The sequence below is a fragment of the Cuculus canorus genome, chromosome 8, assembly GCF_017976375.1.
Source record: "Cuculus canorus isolate bCucCan1 chromosome 8, bCucCan1.pri, whole genome shotgun sequence".
In the NCBI taxonomy this organism is placed as follows: domain Eukaryota; kingdom Metazoa; phylum Chordata; class Aves; order Cuculiformes; family Cuculidae; genus Cuculus; species Cuculus canorus.
In genome coordinates, this window is record NC_071408.1 from 24,697,331 (window position 1) to 24,723,108 (window position 25,778).

The 25,778-nt window shown below is 39.6% G+C and overlaps 1 protein-coding gene across 2 annotated transcripts in view; it reads left to right on the forward strand.

The window, feature by feature from the left end:
* LOC104060194 (AGBL carboxypeptidase 4) overlaps positions 1–25,778 on the forward strand; it is a 954,436-nt gene that overhangs the window by 776,494 nt on the left and 152,164 nt on the right. For both annotated transcript variants that reach the window (XM_054073734.1, XM_054073733.1), the window contains exon 9: positions 13,526–13,637. In XM_054073734.1, coding sequence (XP_053929709.1) covers positions 13,526–13,637 — 112 coding nt within the window. The remainder of the gene's footprint in view (positions 1–13,525; positions 13,638–25,778) is intronic.

The following is a 25,778-nucleotide window of genomic DNA, read 5'->3' on the forward strand; positions in this document are numbered from 1 at the left end:
AGGTCTGTTGAATAGTTTTCTGTCTTTCCTGCTAAATATTGAAGTACTTCTCAGGGCAGGGTATAGCCAAAAGGACCAATTCCTACACCCAACCAGGAAGGTGACATTGCGCGATGAGTTGAAAAGACAAGGATTATCACTTTGCTCCATTGTACAAGGATCAGTGGTTTTAGAGGCTTAAGGGTATAGTCTGGACCAATATTAGCCTTTTTTTTTTGTCAGACATGCTTCAAAACAGACTTACCATGGGAGGCACTGCAGGTGCTAAAGCAGTGAGCAACAGTCTACACAATTAATCATTGCTTTTACTACTATGGGAAACAGCAAGCTAATGGGCAAATTAGCTGGGAAGGTAGACTTCCTTTGTCCATTTGCAGCTCAAATGAATGTCTACAAGAACCTGTAACAGAAGCAAGCCATCTCCATAATCACTTCATAATAACTGCAAGATCACTGCACTGTCAACTAAAAGGTGTAGAAAAAGGACCCCATCTCAGATGAGAATTTTGAGATTTAGTCCCATGTCAGATTGGCAGAGGATGAATTTATGAAAAATAAAGGAGGTCAAAATAAAAAATTCAAATAGCCTTTGCAGGTTCATAAAGAGACAGCTCAGTGTGAGTTTCTTGGAAGCCATTTCTGTGTTTTTTTTCTAGAAAGTTATTAGACTGTTCTTAGTTTTCCAAAATCTGTTCAGCCATTCCAAGTTTTAACTGAGAATTTAAAAGGTCGCCTTTCTTAAGGAGGAAGCAACATTTGACAGAGGTGGCTTATTTTGGACAGTTGGGGGGTACCAGTGTATGAAGACAATTGTTGTTACAGCCCCAGTGAATGAATCGGGCAAGCTTCATCTTTCCTTCTGACTTTTCTAAGCCTTTAAACAGTTTTGTTCTCTTCGCTTCAGGCTCCCTAGTTCTCAGTCTCTCTGTGTGTCTAGAGGACACTGTCAATATCTCCCTCCCACCTTTATATTCTGAGGATGAATTGTTTCATGTTTGTTTATGCTAAGCCATGAAAGCTTGAAATTGAAATCTGTTTGTTCCTCCACTTCCCGCTCATATATGTTTTCATTCACTGTACATTTCTGCTATCGGATTTTATCTCAAGGGTGCTGAACTGTGTGAGGTTGCAAATATGCATAAAGTAAAATAAGTCATTCCATGAGCCTGTGAAGTCTGCTGTCCCACAGCTGGGTTCTCTGGTGTCTGAGGTATGGGCAACAATTGAAACTTTCTATATATTTGAGATTTTCATAGAATTATAGAAAAAAACAGATTAATGTAGACCACTGGATATCTTCAGTCCAGGTCCCTTCTCAAGGCGGGGCTAACCTCAGTGTTGCATTTGGTTACTTAAGGCTTTTTACATTGAAGTTTTTAAAATCTCCAAGGATAAAAAGTCATAATCTGGGTGAGTTTTTCCCCGTGTGGATTCTCTGTTGCCTGATAGACTAACACCATTATATAATCTTTTATTCGGAAATGTTCATGAAATCTTCTACTTTCTCTTCTGCCTAGCTGCCTGTATTCATAGAACTTACAGAAATTGAAAATCTTTGAAGTTGTTGTCAAATTTGATTGAAGTTCACCAATTGACCCAAAAGTTACTGAAATGTAGAACCAATACGGGCACAAACAGCATGATATAATCAGTCTTGTTTCCTTTAACTAAAAGAAGACAAATCAAGTAGCAAGTCTTTCCCCTCCAGTGCTATAGGATAGGATTTAGGCTGTTATGTGCTGTGATCTTTAAATTCCTCTCTGCTTTCAGCTGGACATGATAGAGCTTAACCCTCTTAAAGCAACAGCCTTGGTTGAAATGACTGTAACGTTCTCCTGTGTGGTCTGAATCCCAGCACAGGAGGAAGTGATTTCTAGTGCTGGACATATCTGCTGGAATCTCTTTCAAATAAAAATCCTAAAAACTCAATCAAAATTCCTCTCAAACTTCCAATTTCTCTCATATCTCTACATTGCTGATTGTAGGGAATGCTTTTCATAGCACTGCCACGTCACTTTGCTTCATCTCTCATCCATTTAGAGGCATGCAGGGAGCCAGATGGAGAGCAGAGCTCAGGTCTGCCTGAATTTACGAAAGAACTTTAAATGCATCTCCATCCCTAAGCCTGACCATTTCTGTTTATGCACACATGCACGCACTCATTTTATATGTACACGTAAGCCTCTTTACCATTATGCCCTTTTCTGTGAAACTGAGCAAAATTTGGCCAGTGAGTTTAAATTTAGATGGGGTACAGGTAGAGAAGGTCAGAGAGGCAAAACTACACTTTTATTAATGATCAGTACGGTTATTCAAGTCTTTTTTTCTTAAGAAGGCGGACTGAGAAGTAGCAGGTTCTCTTGCTCTAGTACAGATATGTTGAGGAAATGAAACCAACAACAACCAGCATGGGGGGAAAAAAGATATTTAGTGCTGCAGCATACATAAGCATTTGTACATTTTAACCATGAGATAATCTTGCACTGAATTTCCTTCCACTGACATGGCATCTTACATTTTACATGTAATGTGCTTAAGAGAACAGGTATAACATTCACCATCTCGACAGAGGCTGACAAAGGCTGACTCTTGCACTTGTGCTGACAGTGTCAGGTCTAAGAATTTCTTAGAGGTGCTACTGGAGTAAATGTAATTTTCCCAATAAAACTTGGCTATATCAATATTGGGCTTGTGCTCTACTTATGTATTTTACCTTTTGAGTGACAATGTACAAGGTTACAATTGAACCAATATATGGTTGATCTCTTGTTTCAATTTGCTCACACAATTTTAATGCATCCATGTATATTACTGCTTTAATATTCATCGGTAATTTTTCACTGATTGAAAGGAGGGTTCACTAGTAAAATAATGTAGGCCGTAATGCCAGAGAGATACAGTTAGACTGAAGGGTGCACTCTTGTCTTTGACAGATACTCTCAGCCTTCTACAGTTGTTTGAAAGTGAAGTATCTAAGGATGAGGTAAGATGGACAAAGGCAAGTCAGGTGGTATGTCATAATTTCACATTGGATGATGTCTCAAAGGATTACATAAGAAAATAAATCAGTTCTTCATCTCAGGTTTAATTCAAGTAACTGGAATGACAAACAATCTTTAATTTGTGAATATTTAGATAACACAGCTGCTGTTTTGATTAAGTAAGCTAAATGTATGGAAAGGAGTAAGAAGCATGCTAAGACCAGCTTCTACCTGAATTCTTTCCTGGTCTGCCTTTGTAATGGTTACCTGAAGATTTAGTCTGGCATGGTGTTTCATCCTCACTTTCTTTCTTCAGTTGTTACATATCTTCAGTAATTGTTGCATTCTTCTCTACATCACAGAAAAGTGTGTAATAATAGATTTTCCATTAAGTGGTAGACAAGAATAGTAGACCATTTTTACCATCAAGTGCCTGTTTTTGAGGGATAATAATAATAATAATTAAAAAAAAAAAGATAATGCTCTGAATTCCTGAAGGTTTAAATTTTTCACATTTAACTTTCTCATCAGGATTCTCAAACTGATCTTTCATTGTATCATTATTCATTGCAATGAGATGTTTCAGTGCTCCGGAATCAAAATGTGTAGTTTCAGCTTGGCTTGGTATCAAATCACATTCTGCTGGTGCATTGCAGTGACTGATAGAAGTTACAGTTTGAATGCTTTACATTCCCATTCTTCTGCATCGGACAGGCATCCATATCGGAGAAGTGACCCATATCTCATGTGATGGAGCCAAATCCCCTCATACATTGTTTTGAGTTAGTAAGAGGAGATGACATGGAGCATTATGAGAAATATATCTTTGCCAGGTTTGCCTTCTAGGGCATACAGCATTCTTGACTAGTGGGACTGGTGGAAAATACAAAGGCTAAGTGATGTGTGGTAGAAGCTGGTAATATAACAGACCACCATGCTGTCAAACAGTTCATCCTTCTCTGTGTTGTTTGGGCTGAAGCATACAACACAATGAAGCTCAGTTGGTAAAACACTGCCTCTTAAATTAACAAGTGAATAGAAAAGATCTGAGCCTGATCTAACTCTCTTTGAAAGCATCTGATGTTTTTGTTGATTGCAGTCAGAGACAGATCAGGGCTTTACTGCTTGCCTGCCATCTCCTGAAATGTTGTGTGACAAACAAAACACTGGCATTATTTCTGCTCTGAAATTTTTGTTAGTTTAGTATAGCACTGATTATGGAAAGAACATTTGTATAATGCTCAGAGTTTTTGGTGGACTTTCCAAGGGTGGAATGGTCTGGGTTTTGGTGTGGGTTTTTTTGTTTGGCTGGGGTTTTTCTTGTTTGGTTGGGTCCTGCTTGTTTTTTTAACTGACTTGGCCACGTTGTCCCCTTGCTGATGCAGAGTAGTCAGCTGGCAGGTACTAAAACAATCTAATAGAATAAGGTTAATCTTCTCTCTTTAATTAGACAGCAATATGTAACACACACAGTAGGCCAGATGACCTTGAAAATTAAAGTCAGACACATTTGAGAGGAAAATATCTTTAGTAACAAGCGGTTGGGGATACAAGAAACAAGAGGAAATGTACACTGATACAACAAAACATCCCCACACAATCTCCCTTTTCCACCCAAACTCTCAGAATTTTTCTCATAAAATGGACTGGGATATCTTACTGCTCCTACAGGCATTTCAGAAGTGTTTGTTAAATGTGAAGTAGTGCAATTTAGTTGGAAGTAAACCTCACCAAAATTCAGGGTCTCCCAGAAAATGTTTCTGCTATTCTATATATCATTTAAACTCCATCTGTAGGCTCTAATATATCCCCATCATTGTAGCTCCAAAGTACTTCATAATCCTTCATGTGTTTCCTCTCAAAATACCATGGAGGGTTGATAATGAAACTATTTTTACAAAGGAAGAACTAAGGAATTGCAAGTTTTCCCTAAGCTGCATAAGAGGTCTTAACAGTCTCACGTTGTCACCATAAGTGAACTACTGGGTCATTTTCCCCTCTCCTGCAATATTATGAGACTTGAGTTTTCTTTCAGGACTTTCCACACAATTGTAATTTTTTCACTTACTAGAGGCAAAGGGACTTTGTATTGGAGAGTCTGGGTAATGGACGCATCCCTGTCTCTAACTTTTGGTGAAAACAGTACATGCTAACAAATAAAGCAGGGTTAGGTTGCTTGCAGGCAATTTATATCAGCTGGGAAAGGTTGTAAAGAGACAATAAAAAGGGGCTTCTCTTCCACCAATCCAAAACAGATGGATACTTCTGTATCCAAAAAGTTGTTTGCAAGCTGAATGTGTTACAGACATGGCAAGACTATGCAGTAATACAATCAATGTTCTGGCTGTGTATGGGTGTGAGAAATAACCTAAATGTGTTAGCAAACACAGTTATAAAAAGAAGCCAGCAGTTGTGCTCTCTGGTGTTGGGCAGTTAAGCCTTGCCAGTTAGTATTCAGCCAGCAGTTTGCTAGTCCTGTGTTGTTTTTCTCTTTGCTTCTCATCAGAATAGGCCACAACTTCTTGACAGTTTTGGTATCAAGTCAGTCCCTCACTTCGGAACATCAAAGAGGAAAAGGTCTTTGCAGTGATGGAGATGGACTTCTGCTGGCTGAGTTTTGGCATGGCCTACTGAGAATGTGTGTGAAGCATTGCTGCCTTTGCATAAGTGATGTTCTGGATGCAAATAGTCTGGTAGCCTGTAATGTAGCAGAGTAATTATTTAATCCTAGTCAGGAGAGTAAAGGCAATGTCAAGGACAGTGCTAACCTGAACCACAATGTTTTAGAGCATGTTCTCAGACACAGTTGAAAGCAGCAGTATTGGGATCCAAAGCCAAGCAAAATGACTGAGTTGAGTTATAATTGAAAAATGACCTAACCCCATTCATGACTAGATACAGTAATGTCTCACCATTTTATGGTAACCTCTGACTATCCTAATACCACAAACTTAGAGGTTTCTAATATCCTATTCACTTATATCGCCATTTGGGGGTCAGATTTGGAGAAGCCTTGAGTACAGCTAGCTTCAGCTCAAATCAGAGTAAGTTAGATGCCGAGTATGTAACTTGGTGTATAAATCTAAGTTCTCTTAAAAATCCTGTACTTGGCCTCTCAGATGTGGTGGCACAAATTAGCGGGTGTCTCTTATGTAGGTCACTTTTTGTCCCAATTGCTCTTTCATGAATTGGGGACAATGTGATCCCCTCTTGTACTAGTGCTGTTGGGAAAATTAGTCCATCAGTGTTTATAAAGCCGTTGTCTCCTGCAGTGCTAAGCACTTCAGAAAAGTCATGAACTGAATAGCTCTGTCCTCAGAGCAGGCTTTGAGTAGCATGCAGTAAGCAGGAGCCTAGGGCTGCATACTGAACAATAAGGAAAAGCCAAAATATTGAATAATCCACTCATTAACAAACTGTGTTGATCCTGTGCACAGAATAAAGCAAGAGTCCTGTGGAGAAACACACTGTGCTCCTGTAGTTAAAAGATGTCTCACAAAAATGACAGATGCAGCGCTCAATGAAGGTTGTATGTACCTGTGCACTCATGGTATACCCAAACTTTCAAGAGCTCAACTTTGTGACATTAAGGTTGCTCCTTTAACTACAGTTTTTTGTGTATAATAGGTCTGATAGTAAAAGATTAACTATCTTTAGGGGATGTATGTATAATGCCGGACTATAGGGAACATGACACTCCTTTCCTCTTGTCTGAAAATCATAGAATGACTAGGTTGGAAGGGACCCACTGGGTCATCAAGTCCAACCATAAGTTTGTTAAGAAAGATGGCCAGCTTCATCTACTAAGTAGTATGTGAAATACATGTTGTGAAGTGGGGAAATGACATTCTACAGCAGTTGGGGTATTTTACTAACTATTGTGAAGTGTATTAAATATCAGGTTCATTGCATAGTCTAAGGAGGAAGTGGGAACAAAAGTATAATTCAAGAAGAGCCATGTCTCCAGAAATCTTTACATGTATATTAGCTGTTTTCTGTTAACCACTGTGGGAGGTTGCCTCATCTCTACTCGAACTCCACCTCCAGAAATGTAGAATGACAAAGAAATACAAATAGTTGAAAAAGGTCTGTCTGTCTTAAGGGATAGGTTCATAGGAAGGCAGGATTAGGGCATTGTATGGAGGTGTCAGACTGAGTAGGAGGACCTAGAGGAGTTCGACCTGTTGACAGCACTCACAGAGGTGAGTGTCCAGTAAATTAAGCCCATGTGAAATTAAAACTCTCTCGATCATTTACAGCTTATGATCTATGAGTTGCATGTAACTTTTGGACTAACTACTTCAGGAAAAAAAGTTCATATAATACTGCATTATAGTCTATGTGTGTGAAATTTCTGAAGAGTCAATGCCTGCAGTGGAAATTTTTGGGGACCGAAAAGTTGGAAAAAGACATTGTCTTCTGTGTTCCTGTCATTAAGTCAATGGTACGTTTGGTTTTGAAAAGGGCAAACAATGATTCAGGCTTTAAAATGGAAGAACTGTAGGTGTTCTCAATGCTTTGGTTAAAGCTTCTTGATGTGCAAGATTGATATTCCAGTGTGACTCAGTGTGCAGCTGAGAGTGGGAGTCCCGAGAACACCTTCCAGGGCCAGGACAGATGAGACCTGATCCTGCAGAGTGTTCATTTGGAGGCATCCACACATGGGGCCAGATATGCGCTCCTCTTAGGAGAACCTTCTTATACTGTGACTTGCCTTCCAGAGGATGTGCTGGGCACCCTGTGCCTTCAAAAACTGAAAATCAGACTGGGCACTGTGCAGGAAAATATGTGTGTGGGGGTGACTCCTATGCTAGTGGTAGGGATGAGCTATGATAGCGACAGGATCTTACCATCTTTCATCCCAGGAACACTCACAAGACATTATTCTCCTAATGGCAGGATGGATTTTCAGTTCCAGCATTCTGCTTCATGCCCAGGAATCCTTCTGGCATTACTGAGGACCCAGGGTGTGTAGGGAGTGCTAAGTACTACATTGAGATATATCCTGAAGATCAGAGAAAGCAGTTTGCCGGTGCCAGGTGGGGATGCGTGTTCTACTTGGGGCGTGTGTCTGTAATGCCTATTACCAGCTCTGAGAAATGCATGTATTTATCAAAAAGAGAAAATATCCCTTTGTGTTTATTCTTATTTAACATTGTTTACACAGAAAATGGAGAAACACATCTTTAACCGTCATGTACTATTTACAATTATGTCAGTACACCACGCAGTGCTCATTCTGTAAACATCTACTCCACCATGTGGTCTCTGGGAGCTAATGCTGTTCTGCTCCGTATGACCACTTGTGCTCCGCCTGGAGCACACTGCAGTGGTTATGTTAACCAGCCTTTGTGAAGGTTTCCAGAGCTCTAAATTAAAAATGCAGAAAACTAGGAAGAGGGGGAGAGAGAGTTGGGAGGGAGGATTCTCTCTAGTTGGAGTGTTAGGATGTCTTGCTACCTAATTGCTTTAGAATGTGTGGGCTGGAATGAATCCTCCTTAATGAATAATAGGCAAATGCATAAATCGCAAACCCCAAGCACCCAAATGTTGAAAGGCACACTAATTCTGGCTTTGACGGCAGGTGTAGAGTTGATTTGTAAAATGCCGTGAATATATCATGTTTAAAATTATACATCTATTAAAAGAAGCAAGTCTTCCTTGTGTTCCCCTTGTATTCGGTCTCTCATACTGCACACCTACTCTTCCTGCATGATATCGCAGGCTGCAGTCTCACAGCAGTTTCTTGCTATAACTCTTGCTTCGAAGTGCAACAATAGAGACCAATTACCCTCTGTCTCCACTCTTCTTGCAACCAGCCCGAGGGGAAAAAAAAACTGTGAGTGTACCCCCTCTCCCCCCACTACCTTTTCAATTTCAAATCCTAACCCTGTTGGTAGTGCCATTTGTGGATTTGAACTCCCTGGCTTTGTGTGCGGCATTATCTGGAGATTCACCTGGTGCTGATCCAATGAACCAACGCAACCCTACAAAGCTGAAGGGAAGAGTGTAGAATTCTCTTTGTAATAAATCACATGCCATGAAAAAGGATTTCTTTAACTCCTTTCCTCCATTATTCTCCATATCTCACCTTGTGGAAATGGGTCTGTTAGTGAGAGACTTAGACTCACATAGTAGGAAAAAGAACAGGGGAGGGAGAACTGAAGTGAAAGGAAGACAGAGTTCCTGGAGGTTTGTGTAACCGGTAGATTCCAGAAAGAAGAGGTGCAATCTGAAAGAATAGGAAGTAGCCCTGAAAATAAACCTGGCGTGGCCCTTGGTACTAAACCTCGCTCAGTTCTAAAAAGGGCCAGGGATGTTTTCATTAAAGCAGCTGCATAAGATATCCTTAAAATCAGTGATGAGTTAAGCCCCTAGAGGGAAGGAGGTTCTGTCCAGGTAATTGCCCAGCAAGCTGAATGCTGGTCTGAACATCTTTGGTTTTACTGATTTGAGCTAGTAACCTCTTGAGAGCTGGCTGCTTCCCAAGTAGGGAAGGATGAATACTGCAAAATGTTTCACTTTCCATTTCAATATTGAAACTCATTTGCTTTGACTGAATCTGCAGTGTGTTTATGTAAATTTATAAACATTGCAATAAATTTATCTACTTACTTATAGAAAACAGAAATTTTAGAAGAAGACTGGAGAACATTTGTGAAATGCAAATCCTAATTCAACATGCGTAATCACAGAACCTGATTTGAATGTACACTCAATCACAATGCAGAAATATTGTATGCTGTCTGTATATCTAAGCAAACCCTAACAAGCATATTCCAAAATTCAACCAATTCTTAATGGCTTAAATATTTTAAATTACATACATGTCATTTTTTGCGGTGCCAACAACTATCTGACCAGGTTTTCACAATATGAATGAAGACCATAATCAGATAACAGTAGCATTTGCTAGTTTGCTTATTATAGAAAGCTCACCTACTTCTGATTGCACCTTTTTCTAACCTATGAGAGTCAGCACATCATTCTTATCTGGCTCCATGTCAATATTACCTGCGATGTTTATAAGAGCATTCCTGGGCATGGCCATTAAACTTCATGGAATGGATTATTCTCTCCATTGTCCTTACTTTGGAAATGTTAACCTGCTACAGCCCTCACTAATTTTGAAGCTGCTTTTGTCTTCCATTGCACCTCTCGGATTCTGTAACCTCTCCTGTTTTGCTCTCTTTCATATCCCCTTTTAATAACCATCTTTAAAACAGCCCTGTGATCTAATTTAGGTGTTTTCCCCTTGTTAATTTTGTTCTGAACCTGTTAGTCTATTTACTGCACAAAATAAACTGAATCTGTATAGAACAGATTTGGAAGACCTTTCTAAATCTGAGGAACATTTATAGTTACATGAGGAACTTTATTGAAGACAAGAACGACACTTGCTCTCTGTGTAAGAAAGTCTCAGATATTGAAAGATCCTGTATTATTTTGGAACACACCTGTTTCTTATTTTCCAGCTGCTGTTTCCAGAGTATATCTATATCTCTACTTTGCCTACCCAGTGCTTGAACCAGCAGGTAAACAGTTAAGCAATGGATGCAGCAAGCAATGTGTACTAGAAATGAGCTCGTTTAAGATTGGTAAGGGGAATTAAAAAGCAGTGCAAGATGCAATTTTTAAGTTAGCCTGTTCAAGTTCTTGCATTGGAGGTATTAGCCACAAGGGAGACCACATCATTTGGGAACAAGAGAATATAATGAGTGCAGGATCTGTAATAGGCATGTGGGAGACTCTTACCGTATGTTTTAGTCATGTCCTGATATACGTGAGCTTTGGGAGACAGTTCTACATGTAATAGAGTCAATAATCAAATCTGAAGTACCCAGGAACACGACTTGATGTTTCCTTAGAGAAACCACAAGTTTGCAGCAGATGAATAAAGAGAGAATGTGGTAGATACAAATTAGTCTTTAGGCAAAAAAAAAAAAAAAAGGAGAAAAGACTTAAAAAAAAGGAGGAGAAAAAAATTTTACTGTGTTCCCAGACCGAAAAGAAATAGTAATACCTACATCATGTATTTAATCAGTTGTTGTTACATTGATAAAGATGTGATGCACCACATCAAAGACTAGCTAAATGATATTTGGAAATTAATTCCTATTAAATAGATCACAGAAGATCTTCCCAAATGAATATCTTGTCTGTCAAGTATTGCTTCCTTCTGTTTATAAAGTCTTCTCTAGTAAAGACAACTACTTTCAGCTGGTTTTGTTGCCTGAAATGAACTATGAAATAATCACTAACTAGAAATTCATGGCAAATTCAAATATAGGAAATGGCAATATCTTTGTATCTTCCAGAAATTAGATATTGCTAACTTCTCTTCCCTGCAGAGATGAGCTATATAAAGTTATCTAAAAGTTCCAAACACAAAATTTATTGACAATCCATCTTTGAATTTAAAATTTGCTTTTGATGCTCTGTAGCTTGGCTGCTTCAATGTGCTCTGGAGATGAACATAATGGAATCAAAACGTATTTGTTTCCTGTCATGTTATTATTTTTAAATATTCTTAAACCAAAATTTAAATAGGACAGATTAACCATATAAGAGGATATGATTTCCAGTTCTGATCTCCTCTGTAGAGTACTGTTATCCTGTAGAGTGAACATGCTGTTTTCTTGGGAACTATGCCAAAATAGAGTAAGACCCACAATCATCACCATAGATTTTATTTTTGTTAAATGGAAAACTCATTCCTGTGATTCTGCTCTTATACCAGTTTTATCCCAATGTAATTCCACCTATGTCACTAGAAGTATTTCTGGGTTTACATTAATATCTGTGAGTTCAAAAGAAGATAGGATTTAGTAGAACTGAGTGGAGACAGTTTATGTGAAGACAAAAAAAAAAAAAAAAGAGAGAGAAATCTTATATGTTTTGCTTTATAGTGGGATGGAGAAACTGCTACAGTTGTTTGTGCAATTGTAGCTGTTGGAGTGTCCAGAGAAGAAATCCATCTGTTCTCTAGACAAGCAGACAAGTGACCACCAAGTGAGCCATCCAGCTCGTCGGTACACCTGGTTAGCAGTTACGGAGCTACAGAGCTGGCAGTCAGGTGTTTGAACTGCTAGAAAGACTTACGGTTGGGTTGTCTAAGGCCAAGTAGCACGGCAGCTCCTGCCTGTTTAGATTCCCACAATAATTTTTTCAGATGAATGTCTCTTTAACTTTGCATTTTTGGCTCATAGAGAAATATTAACCGTTTCTTGGAAATGAATTTAATCCTATGGTTTCATCCTCTCACTTTTCTTAGCATTTCACCTCTCTGTCTTAGTTTTCATATGGATTTGATGTATGTAAACATTTATTTCAGCTGTTAGAGAATAAGGAATTTTCCTTTATTTTTGACAACTAAACTTACGGTTTTTGGTCATCAGATTCTTAGAATTTTTGTGAAGGGATAGAGCTACTGAAGTAAATCTCTATTGTTTGCATAGGTGCGTTTTAAAGATTAAGGCTGAACAGGCATTCTCCTAATAGACCAGGGATCAATGAAAGCTCTTCTTTTCTCAAGAAGCTTTAAGGCTTAGGAACAAGCTTGATTTTTTTGATTGTTTGTTTTAAGCATAGAGGAAGTTGCATCTTTGCTTGGGCTTTTATTATTTGTGTGATCTTTCATAGAATTCTTAGTAAGATCTACCCAAAATGCTCTGGCCTCAAGTTCAGCTTGAGCTGACTGCTTGTATCAGTGAACACAGATGGTCTAGGTGATCTCTGCAGCAAGCAAGGGACACGGTTTCCTCATCCTATTTGTGTAGCTTCCAGCTTTTTAATATCTTCTGTGCTCACTCTAAGTTTCAATAGAAATTCACAAAAATGGGATATAACTCTGTGGGACTGGGAGCAGCAGTATCAAACTCAGACAGTGTACTGAGCGGGATATGAGTCAGGGCAGGAAGGAGAAGCCAAGGTGGCATACATGCCTCAACATCCACAAGATTTGATGGCTAATAAGCATTTTAACTTAGTGTCTTGGCTGGCTAACTTTTGTGTAGGCAATTGCTGGAGGGGAAGAGACCGAGGCCATGGGTTAGCGGAAAAATGATGTTCGTGCTTTAAATCCCTTAATCACATGCATAATGGCCATTAATTTTGATGCTCTTAACAACTTTGCTGACTCAAGGCCTGACTGAGGGCAAAGTAAAGGCCTGGTGCTGTAGTTTATGAATCATCCTCATAGCTATAAACCTCCAGCTAGAACTCCAAAGGGAAGGGGACTACAAAGGCCAAGCAAGCTCTTCCAGTGCCAGCGCGGCAAGCTGGCAAAAGGCAAAGGACAGAGTGAGCACATGTGTTGTGGAGTGGAAGACAGCTGAATACTCTGTTGTTCATGTTGTTTCTGAAAGTGGCCATTGTTGCAGGCTTTCCTCAACCCTGGGGGAGCATTTGCTTTTGTTTTTTTAAATGACAACTATTTGTTTAAATGTATAAGGTTCTGGATATAGCCCTAATTCTGCAGCTGAAGCCAGAAGAGACTGCAGCCCTTACACTTCCTTTGTGTGTGCTGTTTTTTGTGTGTGCAGGTGCTCCCTGATGGGGTTTGATTTGAACCGGCACTGGGCAAATCCATCTCCCTGGGCTCATCCCACACTGCATGGAGTGAAACAGCTCATCATTGAGATGTACAACAATCCGGTGAGTGGGGAAATGTGATGCCAGAACAGCCACTTGCTGAGGTACCAAGTCTTTCCCGCTGTGGGGTTGCACAAGATGCCAGCAACTCTGATGTGGCTTAATCCAGTGGTAAAACCGAAATAAGGGAAAAGTGAAAAAACACCACTCCTACAGCATGAGATCAGGGAACTTTTGTGTCTTTTGTCACTGGAACATCAGAAGGGAGAGAGCAAGTGAAATGAAGTTCAGCTCAGATAAAATATGGAATAATTCTGAAAACAGGACCTAAATTTAATCGAGTTCTCGTGATGTCCTGAGCTGGATTCAAAACAGCAGGCCCCCCAAATTGAATTACTGAATGGCATTGATGTTTAATCCAGAGCTCCGGCAGGGGTTGCTATGTAGCATGCAGAGCTGGAGGGGGATCATATTTGCAAATATTATATAAACACACTCACATACTCATGTTCACTCAAAAAAGCGAAGGTGTTCTTGAAGGTGAAATCTTAGCTAATCAGAGGAGATGGATTGCAGAGAATATGGAGGAGTGGGAGGGAGGCAGACAGCTATTGAATGTTTGACATCAAAGCACAGAAGGATTATTGAACGTGGCACCTAAGAAAAACTGCTGAACAAAGATGATGATGGGTAGGAAAAAATCACTGCCAAAAAACATAAGAGGAAATTTTATAGATGATTATTTTTTCTGTATGGAATTCCTAGTATTTGTCCTTTCTTTTTGCTTTCCATTACAAGTGTGGTGTTTGGATCTTTAATTCCCTGAGGTCTTACTTTTTTTTTTTTTTTTTTTTTTTTTTTTGTCTGTTAATGTGAGAAAGGACCGGGTTTTCCTTGCTAATAAGGAAACAGCATTCTTACCCCTGGCTACATCATGTATAGGGTAAGAGCTCCTTTAATTTAATTCCTGGTTCACCCAATACATCTTTATCCGTCTTTTTACTTTTCAGCTAGTCGCAAGACCTGTGCAGAAGGAGATTTAGGTACCAGGAAGATAGGTTAATAGATAAGGTCCTTACATACGGAGTGGAATCCAATTGCATGGAAAATAATTTCTTAAACTGCAGCACCTAACATTGTGCCTGTGACAAGCCCATCTGTATTAGAGTGATGATAGTAGAAAGTAAAGAAAGGAGTTTTACAGCCAGCCTAGTCTTTCCTGCATTTTGTACCCCAAAAGAGCAAGAAAATTTTCCTTGTAGATGATGGTGAGAACCTTTGTGTGAGAAGAAAGTTTTTTTTCCAAGAATAAAGAGATCCTCAAACTTTAAGGTTGAGCGTAGGGGAATGTTCTCAGCTAGTAAAGCATCAAATTGTGGCACAATTATAAGTCACTGTCAGTAAAATAAAACTATTCTTGGGGGTAGATGATGGGGGTGGAGTGCTTTTCAACTTTGTCCCATTCCTGGGAAGCTATGAAAATTCTGGTAGTTTCCAGCTGCCCTGTGTGTGAAGAATGAATTTATTTGCTGTGGCGGCTAAAATGAAAAATCAAAAGAAATATTTCGTCAGAGTAGGTCTGAAGTGGAAATAATTTTTTCCCTCCATCTCTCCCCTCCCCACTTCCAGTGATCAACCTGAGATGAACCAGTTCCAGTTCATTTCCTTCTCAGCAAATGAAAAAAGAGCCTTTCAAACACAAATGTAGCAATTCATTTTCAGGGTTATTTATTTTTTTTTAAAAATACTATTTAGGAATCTTCTGTTTTGGATTAAACTAGCAGCAAAGTTCAGGTGGCTCTTCAGAGTTTCATTTCTCAGTGAATTAGCTACTCACCAAAAAGACTTTTTGTTTGGTATCAACAATCCACAAATTTGTACCAGCCTTTCAGACAGTTTTAGAGACCCTCAACAATGGAATGCAGTATAAAGGATTATTTTTTCTTTTTGGGCAATAACCAGATATTTAGTCCCTCTGATTCTAGTACTCTCTGCATGAACAGACCATATTCAAAGGGCTGGGACAAAAGGGGAAAACATGCCACCTGTTTCCTAGAGAAGGCATGAGATCTGATGTGTGCCATCCTGCTGTAAAAATGACCAGTTTTATTAAGTACTTGAGATAAAAAACCCGCTCCTGCCCTCATGACAGAGTATCAGAATAAAAACCTGCTTTGGATCACTTCAGGCTCCTAAAGATTTTAGCTACTCTGCAAGAGTAGAGTGTAACTTTTAGACGAGTAATACATGATAGTTTTTTGGCTGCCTGTATAGGTGAACCAACTGCAGGGGGGCTGTTTTCAAACTGCGACAGATCGGGGATCATGCACTTGAACACACCCCCTCCTCACTTGAAGTCTCCCCACACTGGGAAGCATGAAAAGAAATAAAATGTAAAGTAAAGTTATCTGCAAAACAATATAACAAAAATAACCTCCCTCCCCCCCTTTCTAGTCAAGATTTGCTGTGAGGAGCTATCCACAAGAGATTGGATTGTTTAAAGCTGAGGAAGTTTGGCTTCATGATGCTATTGCAGAATGGCTCAGTGCAGGCCTTTTAGATGTTCTTGTTCTCTTAAATCATTTAAGGAAAATTAGCTGCCATAAGAGCATAAAACCACATTTTAAATATTGCTATACAGGAGGATTTTTCTTCTGCCACTGCAGTATGGAAGATAAGCTGTTTCCTTTGAAAAAAGTTCATTCTGTAGGGAGAGGATGACTGGCACAGAAATAAGTGAAGTGGGTATGAGGCACGCACACAATGCCATAGCTACAGTGATTCCAGCACCGAGTCGTCCAAAGCTAAGTGTTTGCTGCAGTTACTATATAAAAAATAAACCAAAGCCCTTGTGGCTTTCTTTTCTTCTGGGTTTTAAAACGTGATTATTTTATTTTTAAAGTATTTCAAATTCCATGGTGAGTATATAATCCTTCCGAGGATGTGGATGGGTGAGGAGATTGGAGAATGATAGGTAGCTTTTGATTTCCACATCACTGATTTTGAAACAATCATTCCTGATGGTAAGTCACTGCCATTGTGCTGGCCTTTGTGAGATGAGAGGATATTTTCAGCTGTTTCTAGTAGTGTCAATCTTGCGGGTGAGACTGAAGTGACAGACTTGCTCTTCTAGATCATATGCTATGGGCTGAAAACATTTCAGGTCTTAAGTACCTTTTCCTGTCCATATGCCAGATGTCACTGCTTTCCCACATCTCCACCAGGTGATAGGCATAGGTGGTTCCCCTGTCTGTGCTGGAGTAGGTTAGTGGAACTAGCTCAGAACATGAATGTATTAAACCAACTCATTTGACTTTTGCCTGAAGCACGACAAAGAATGTTCATATGAGCTGTTCCAAGAGCTGAGCTGTGGGGCCAGGAAGTTCTGCTTGGGCATGATAACACACTTGAAGTAGAGAGCGGTTTGGAGAACAAACGTCTAGGTAAGTAATTTAATAAAGTACGTTTGTATAGATCAATTTAAACACATCAACCATCTGATTGGGATTCAGCAGTGTTCCTTGTACGCTTATGGTAAAGCAGGTGCTTAAATGTTTTGGATGGGGGATCAAATGCTCAGCACGATATGGATGGTCTATGGAGATCAAAAAGTCCTTATCTCTGGAATAACATGAAGCCTTAGAGACAGAGAGAGCAATAGAACTGCTAGAATGTTGGACGGGTTCTGTGTGACCATTTAACAGTTTTCCCAACAAGGAAATGCACTCTTTAAAACAGATTTAATGAGTGAACTAGGTAGTGTGTTCAGTGTCAGCTCAGTTCCCTTGAGCATGTGCATTGTGATCTGGTCTTTAGTCATAGGGGCTCACGTTACTCTCTCAGCTACACCTCTGCCTCACTGAGTTCTCAAAATGGAAAACTTTCACATAATAAGCAGCTATTCAGTGTTTTGTTTCAGCTTCAGTGTTCATTGTGCAGCCTGTTCTGTATTTACTGTGCTCTATTCAGATCCTGCTCTGAGGATAGAATTATTAATCTCCTTGTGGGCTTTTTTGTTTTGCTCATTGCTGTACTGTGGGAGCATTTCAGAAGCCTTAATTATTTTTGGAGGGACCTCTGTGAGAGACAAATAAGTTATCCTTGTATGGATAGGAAACAGAAGTAGAGACAGTTATAAGCAGAAGTACCTACTCATTTAAGATAGATAATTTAAGATGCTTGGGATCAGATTTTTTTCATGTCATTCACCAAGGCTTGATTAAGTTCACTGTCTCTTTTCTACTGCATCCTCCACAAGTGAAGATTGAGATAGACTGTCTCTGTCATTTGGAGTTCTTAGGACTTAGAAGACAAGGAATAGGTAGTGACTGATTGCTTGGGGACAATCTGTTTTGAGTGTTTTGTCCCCCTCAAATGAAAATGCAGAGATGGTGTGCAGTGCTCCCAGGCACTTTCATTGCAACACTGTACTTTATCTTCTTGCATTCATCTTTTTTTTATTCTGCCCATTTTCCACCTCCCATTGTCATTGAAGCTAGAGTCCTACACGTGAATGATCCCTGTGTTAGACACTATTCGCCTTGTGCCCCGAGTGATTTGGAGACCAGACAAAAAAGAAAAGAAAACAAAAAAAACCCCACCTATCTGGGGTGTGGTCATTAATTATCATCTTCAATGTCATGCACACTTATACCAAATTCTGAAATTATTTCCACATAGGCAACTTTTCTGGTTCTGTTCCTGACTTTGGAGGGCTTGATGTTGCAGCCTTTACAATACTATTCTAGGAGAAGGTTTTCATTGATTCAAATCAAAAAAACTACGGCTGAAATGAAGATCCAGTGTGCTGAAATCTGAGTCATCTGCTGGGCTATAACCTTTATATCCACCACACAGACATCCACCACAGGAACCGATGAGTTAACTGATACAGGATGGCAATCTGCTATTGAAGTGGACTGGTGTGAGCAGGGGAAAGAGACACTTTGCCTGTGGGCTTTGTTGGTATCTGCTGACAACTGAACTAATAATAAGAAAGGACGAGTAAATATAATACTGCAGGTACTGGGGGATATTTAAGGCCGAATGACACCTTTTATGGTTTCAAGAAGGTTTTTTATGATCCCATGTAGAGGCTAGGACTTGAAAAAATGCATAAGTTTCCAATCTTCCTGTCTCTGAGAAGACTTCATTTTCAATCCAGGTAGGATTGGGGGTGCAATCAGTTTGTCTGATAAGTCAATGTAACTTTGGATTCTTCAGCAGATGACTACATTTCTTTACATAAAGAGAAATATTTACTCCCTCCCAAGCATACTGAACATACACTCTCTTGTCATCAATCTCTACGCCTGTTTTAAGAGGCAGCTGGATACCCTTCACTAGGGTTGGCTCCCTTCAGTGTGTCATGCACCTTCACTACAGCAGGAAGACAGTAGAGAGAGTTTGGCCTGGGGAAAAGGGTCTGAGCTGATCTCTGAGTTCCACCTTTTTGCCTTTTCTGCTGATAAACCCAGACACAAAAATGTAGGGGGGGTTGAATGTTGAGAGGTGCGTAAAGCAGAGCAGTGTAGCCAGTTGAAAGCGAATGTGTTCTCTCCTTGACGATCTGTAACTTATTAGAGCTATAGAGTAACTTATTATATTACTCAGCTAAGTGTTTTTTCTAGGTTTTCCCACCACCATCATTGAAGAGTAAAGCCTCAACTCTCCCCTGTGCCCACAGACTTTCTTTTCACCTTCTGTTTCTCTCATTCTGGTGCTAAGATCTGTTCATCTCTGTCAGGAAATTACGTCTGTTCCTACCATTCCAAAACACTCCCCATCTCATTCAAAGATACAATCCAGATGTTAATGCTTGACGTAGGCCTGTAGTCACTGCCTTTCATGCTATTCTGACTGACTCTGTTGTCTTCAGAAACTATTTCAACTGGTGACAACCAATTATGTTGTTCAACCTAGTTCTTTTCTAGGTCTTCAGTAGCATGACTTGGACTTTACTATCAATGCTAGTACTTTTAACTGTGCAGAAGCCATGTTCAAAGCATCGTGATGTTCCATGTGCTGCACAACCAACCCCCAACTTAATTCTGAACTTTTGCATTGATGAAAAGCAGGTTCTTTTTTGTATTTATTGTCCCTGGTTATAAAGGCAGTGTCGTACTTGGAGAGAAGCTTTCTTGCTCCATGGAAAACTTGATCACAAAAAGAAGACTTGGAAACCTCTAACTGATATTTTACAGCTTGCATCTATCTCTAATGGCAGCATTGTTTTAGTTATCTCCCATTTTCTCTGCCCTTGGCAGTGTTACATCCTCCACCACGCAACTCCGCATAAAGAAAAATGTAGCTGAACCCCAAGATGCATTTACTTCACTGGAATATGACATAACTTTTCCTTTGTCAGTCCTGCAAATTGTGTCGATCTTAGCGGCTCTACTTCTACTTGTTTTCTGAAATGAATTTGTTACTTATTAATATCAATGTGGTACTGCATAGTTGACGCATCACAGAATCATAGAATAGGATCACAGAGTAGTTTGGGTTGGAAGGCACCTTTGAAGGCAATGTAGAATCATAGAATCATAGAATAGTTGGGGTTGGAAAGGACCTTAAAGATCATCTAGTTCCAACCCCTCTGCCATGGGTAGAGACATCCCACTAAATCAAGCTGCCCAAGGCCCCATCCAGCCTGGCCTTGAGCACCCCCAGGGATGGGACATCCATAACTTCCCTTGGCAACCTGTGCCAGTCTCTCACCACTCTCATGGTGAAGAAATTCTTCCTAATGTCTAGTCTAAATCTGCCCATCTCCAGTTTATACCCATTCTCCCTTGTCCTATCACCACAAGCCTTTATGAATAGTCCACCTCCTCCACTCCGCACAATGAGCAGAGACATCTTCAAATATATCAGACTGCTTAGAGCCTTGTCCAACCCGACCATCACTGTTTCCAGGGATGGGACATCTCCCACCTCTCTGGGCAGCCCCTTCCAATGTTTGAACACCCTCATTTTGAAAAATACCTTCCTCCTATCTAGTCTAATTCCACCCTCTTTTAGTTTAAAACCATTACCCCTTGTCCTATCACAACAATTAGCCCTGCTAAAATGTTTGTCCTCATCTTTCTTGTAAGTGCCCATTAAAAACTGAAAAGCTGCAATAAGGTCTCGCAGGAGCCTTCTCTTCTCCAGGCTGAACAACCCCAACTCTTTAAGCCTGTCTTCATAGGAGAAGCGTTCCATCACTCTGACCATTTTTATGGCCTTCTTCTGGACCTGTTCTAACAGATCCACTTCTTTTCTGTGCAGAAGGCTCCAGAGCTGGGTGCAATACTCCAGGCTGGGTCTCACCAGAGCAGAATATACTGGGCTGCATCAAAAGAAGTAAGATCAGCAGGTCGAGTGAGGTGATTCAACCCCACTATGTATGTTCAGACAGCTCAGGTAGTCTCTAACTTGATCTTCTCTTACAGTGGGAGGGATTTTGCTCTTCCAGTCCTTGTCTTGCAGTCTATCCACTCCAGAGGTGTGGGAAGAGAGATTGTCAGTGAAGACTGGAGCAAAAATGTTGTTGAACACCTCATCTTTCTCCTTTTCTGTTTTATCATTTTCCAGCCATTTTCATCAGGGTGGTACACTTTCTTTGACCTTCCATCTCTGCCTCACGTATCTGTAGAAGTCCTTATTATTCTTTTCATCCCTTAGCAAGGTCCAACCTCCAGCCATGCCTTGGCCTTCCTAAAACCATTCCTACACAAATGAGCAGTGTCCTTACACCCAGTTTCTTGCCTTCCTTACTGAGGTATGCCAGTCTCTTGCCTTCCTTGAATAAAGTATAAAGTATAGTAAAAGATTTTGCAAAGGTTCCACATCAGATTTGCACACTTAGGCTTTTTGTACTTTAAGCCCACAAGTATAATCTAGCATTTGGATAACTAGAAGGAATCGTTTTCTGTTCCAAAATTCATCTTCTTCCTCACCATTTCCCTTTTTCCTGTTCTAAATTGGAGCGGCAAAGTGGAATATATTTCACAGGAAAATTATAAGTTGGTTCTCGTTCCAGCTGAAGCCAGTTTGGATGTTAATAAATGTTTGGAAAGGCAGTGGGCTTGGGGTATGGTATTGCTCAGATACCACTCAGAGCCAAACAAATCAGCTGAGGTCTGCATCATCTGGTATATGGAGTCATAGGAGATTAATATTGGGTAATGAGATCTGTAGGATAACAAACTACCTGGTTCCATTTTGCTGTTTGCAGAGCTTTTAGACTTCCTTCCCTAGCTAAACACCACAATAGTAATGAATAATCATTGTTAAAAGAATATTGTATTTTAACAATCTACTAGGAAGTGATGTTCAGATAGTCCCTCAGATATTCTGAGTTGTCATTTGTACCTGATAGTTTTCACTCAGACATCAAAACAGTTAACATCAGGCTTCATTTTTTTTGCCAATAGTTCTCCTCCTACTACAGTGCATGTTATTCTGAGTTCTTCTTAGGCAAAATGACCAACATAGTGCTGCTTATTTCCCTCCTCCTGAAATTAAGAGTCTTCTTTTGCAGTATATGTTGAACTATGATAACCCTGTGGCTGCTTGCCACAGTAATGTTTGGTTTTGTGCCAGTGTTTTGACATTTTAGGAATGCCTTATCTCTTCTATCTTGTAAGCCCTTATTGACTGTAGTGTAACTTTTTAGTATTGCAATTATCATTCTTATTTCAGTTCTCTGTTGAACAAAATGGTAGTAAGTGCCACCTGTGTTTCACTGGTGCTAGAGCGTGATTTAACAGATGTACAGATTAGTGTCTGATTCTGCAGCTTTTTCTAGTGGGTGCTTAGGCTTTCGACTGTATTTCCCACCTTACTAATCCTCTAACTAACGCTATACTTTATATAGACAGTTTAAGTATTCCCATTAAACTCTTCCCATTGTTAAATATTAATACACTGGGTGCCTGTGGACAGAAATAAATGTGATGTGCGCGATCAGTTTGTTAGCTGTGGTATTTTCTGACAAGCAGTCTCGTGAGAGTGGGAGTAATAGTTGAGAAGAATTCCTCAGTCTCTTTCACTCAGTTTTAACAAATCTACTTCCACTTTGTTCTGGAGTAAACATTCTTTTTTGATCTACGAGTATGTTCTATATTCTGCTAAATAAAGCAGCTTCTGATCTTAGCATCTTCCTTCCCACAGTCCTTTAAACACACACAATATTATGACAAACTCACTAGTAGCAGAGCTAGTTTGGCACGAGAATAGATTATTTACAGGAGATGCTGAATCTTTATCACTAGAGGGTTTTATGACAGGTATTTATTGGGAAAGGTTTAGATAGAGTGAATTCCCTTTTGAGGCAGTCAAATAGGCTCAATAACCACTACAGATTCCCTTCGTATCGCCAATTAATCTATGATCCTTGCCCCTTCTATTTGACTTGGTGTTAACATGTAAACTGCCCACACATACATCATCATATATATAAATGTATATATAAAAATTTATGTATAGCTTCCCTGGTAGGAATCATTGATGCAACTAGATGAAATCCCACCTGGAACTGAAGTCCTTGAAGTGATAATCATGGGAGTGCTGTTTAGGCCATCCTCTGCTAATAGTCTTTTTTATATCTTTTTTTTTTGCAGAGGCTCGGAGAATTACAAGCCATGTTTCATCTAAACTAGATGGGCTTTTTGGTTGCTTTTGTTTCATTTTAATCACACTGACATTCTCGTAATCTAGCTGTGTCCACTATATTTGGGTCATATACTCTAGAGCCTCCAGGGCATCTGTTTACAGTACCCAAACCTCTTTCTGTTTCTACTCAATGAGCTAATCATATCACCTATTGGTAAGCTCTGACACAGCTTGTGGTTTCTTTGGTTGATTGGTTGGGTTTGTTGTTGTCCCCATTTAGTAATGTTTGTATCTACAATAGGAATGCTTTTAGCTAAAATTTATCTCCCAAAGAATGAAACATTTTATCCTGGTCTTCTCCATTACACTCAAACACCTGTTTAAAGCACTGTAGACAAATTAGTGTGTGGTTCACTAACATATATCTAGATAAGTACTCCTTTAGTTAACTCTTTCATTTTCTCTAGTGGGTTAATATTTGCATCCTTAACTCAGGGTATCTGTGCATTAGCATTTGCAGGTCGCTGCTCTAAACATATAAATCAGGCACACATTTGGGTGTTTTTCTATAGTTCACCATTCTGAGAAACCCTTGTACTGTTGGTTTTTGTTTGGGGCAGACCTGTTAGTTATGACTTCCACTTCACAGTGTTCTACTGTGCACCTTATCTTTTCTTCCAGATGTGTTATTACTATTACATGGAACTTGCTTTGTTGCTTTCTTAGTTTTAGCTCAGCAGCTGTCTCTTTCCAGAGCTCTTTAGAGCCTTTAGTAAAACTCCTCTCTTTAGCTTGAATCAAAATATTATCCATCAAAGCTTGAGTATCTTCTCTACCATCAAAACATGGTTGTATTTTCCTGGGACATGCCCAGCGGGCTGAACACAATTCAAATGATCCTTCTGAGGAAATATTGTCTCCTAAAATAGTTCTTTTGGTGATGTACAGCCATGTTCTCTATTTTTCTAGGGGCATCTGCCAGCACCCTGCTGATGAATCAGTACCATCTCTTCAAAGAATTTACCCCTTGTCAATGGAGGAAAATATTTCCTTTATATAATACACTTCTTTTTCTTGGTCTGAGTGTACAAGAGAGGTTCAGTATGGATTCTTTTCTCCCTCTCTTTCATCTTCTTTCTGTTTCTACTTTCTGTGATTCCTACAGCAGTGATGTTATCAAATTCCTCTTTCAGTATCTGCATGGGGGAAAGAGACTTTTTGTTATTTTAAGCAGCATTAATCAGGATGTGGCAATCTGACATGTTCAGTGCTATGTTGAGAGTTTTCCTGAGTCTGGACGTTTAAGCTCCTCCTTAGTAGCTCTGATTTCATGTTTCTCCTCCCCATCTCTGCTTTCCTGTGAGACGGAGGATTCTAGGTTTCTTTTTACCCACTTATGAAAAATACCCCCCTTTGCTCCTCCCCTACATGCTTCTATAAACTGGGTCAGAGTCAAAGTCACTCGTAAGTCTGCTTCAGTCTATGGTTGCATTTGAACTGATGAGCATTTGAGGAGAATTAGCTCCTGAGCCACAGAACAGTCAATTCCAGCCGGCTCTTGCTATAGCTTCTTAGAGATTGGACTTCACAGGATGCAAGAGGAAATGCCTGGAATGAGCTGATCCATTTTATTTTTCCTACTTCAGACAGCACTGGGAACATGCCCTTTGTTCATGTAGCTCAATTTTCCACCTGGGATTGCATTTGCCTTTTAAGAATCAGGGGCAAAGTCACTGCCAGGGCTTTTCTATTTAATACAAAAGAGCTCTTATTATTCAAAAATGATTTACTGACAGCTGGCCAAGTGTTTGACCTGGCTATGTCTGTTCATGCTATTCTACTGGTGTAAGATAGCTCTAATAGAGGCTCACCCAGCCACTGGACAATTAGCCCAACATATGTAATGAAGATGGGTAAAGTGCTGATTTTAAATGAGGATATATTGTTGACGTAATAGCATCTCAATCGGCAGTGGAATAGCAGTGTAAAATTACTTATGAATAGCAGAGAAAACCACCCAGTGGAGGAGTGACAGAAAGAAAGGTCAGAAGCAAAAAAAGGAAAAAAATATAAAAAAGAAGGAAGTGGCGCAGAATCCTATCAACAAGTACCGAACAATCTCAGAATCTCTATGCATTAAAATTTCATGCCAAAATGGGATGTTAATGGCATGCTCAGACTTACCAAAGAACCAATGAGGACTGAAAGAATGTAGATGGGGAGTGATTAAGTGTCATGATTAAATGTGATGTAGAAACTGCATTTATAAATATGTCTTCTTGAAGTAAGAAATCAGAGAGCTCAAAAGAGAAGACTAGATTTTTTTATTTTTCCCTGAGCAATGATTAAGTCTTGATTTAAGATGTAACTTTCAAAGAATCGTTCTGTAATAATAAATATAAACATGTTCAAATTTTTCAATCCTGGTGGAGTACAAAAGCAAAAAAAGTCCTTAGATTGGCACACGCTTCTGAAAGAGGACCAACATAAAATGGGAAGAAAACTAAAAGCAGTAGCTAAAAGGGCAAACCAGAATAAGATAACACTTTCAGGTGACATGGCAGCTATATAAAATCACTGTTGTAGGAATGCATTTTTGCAGCT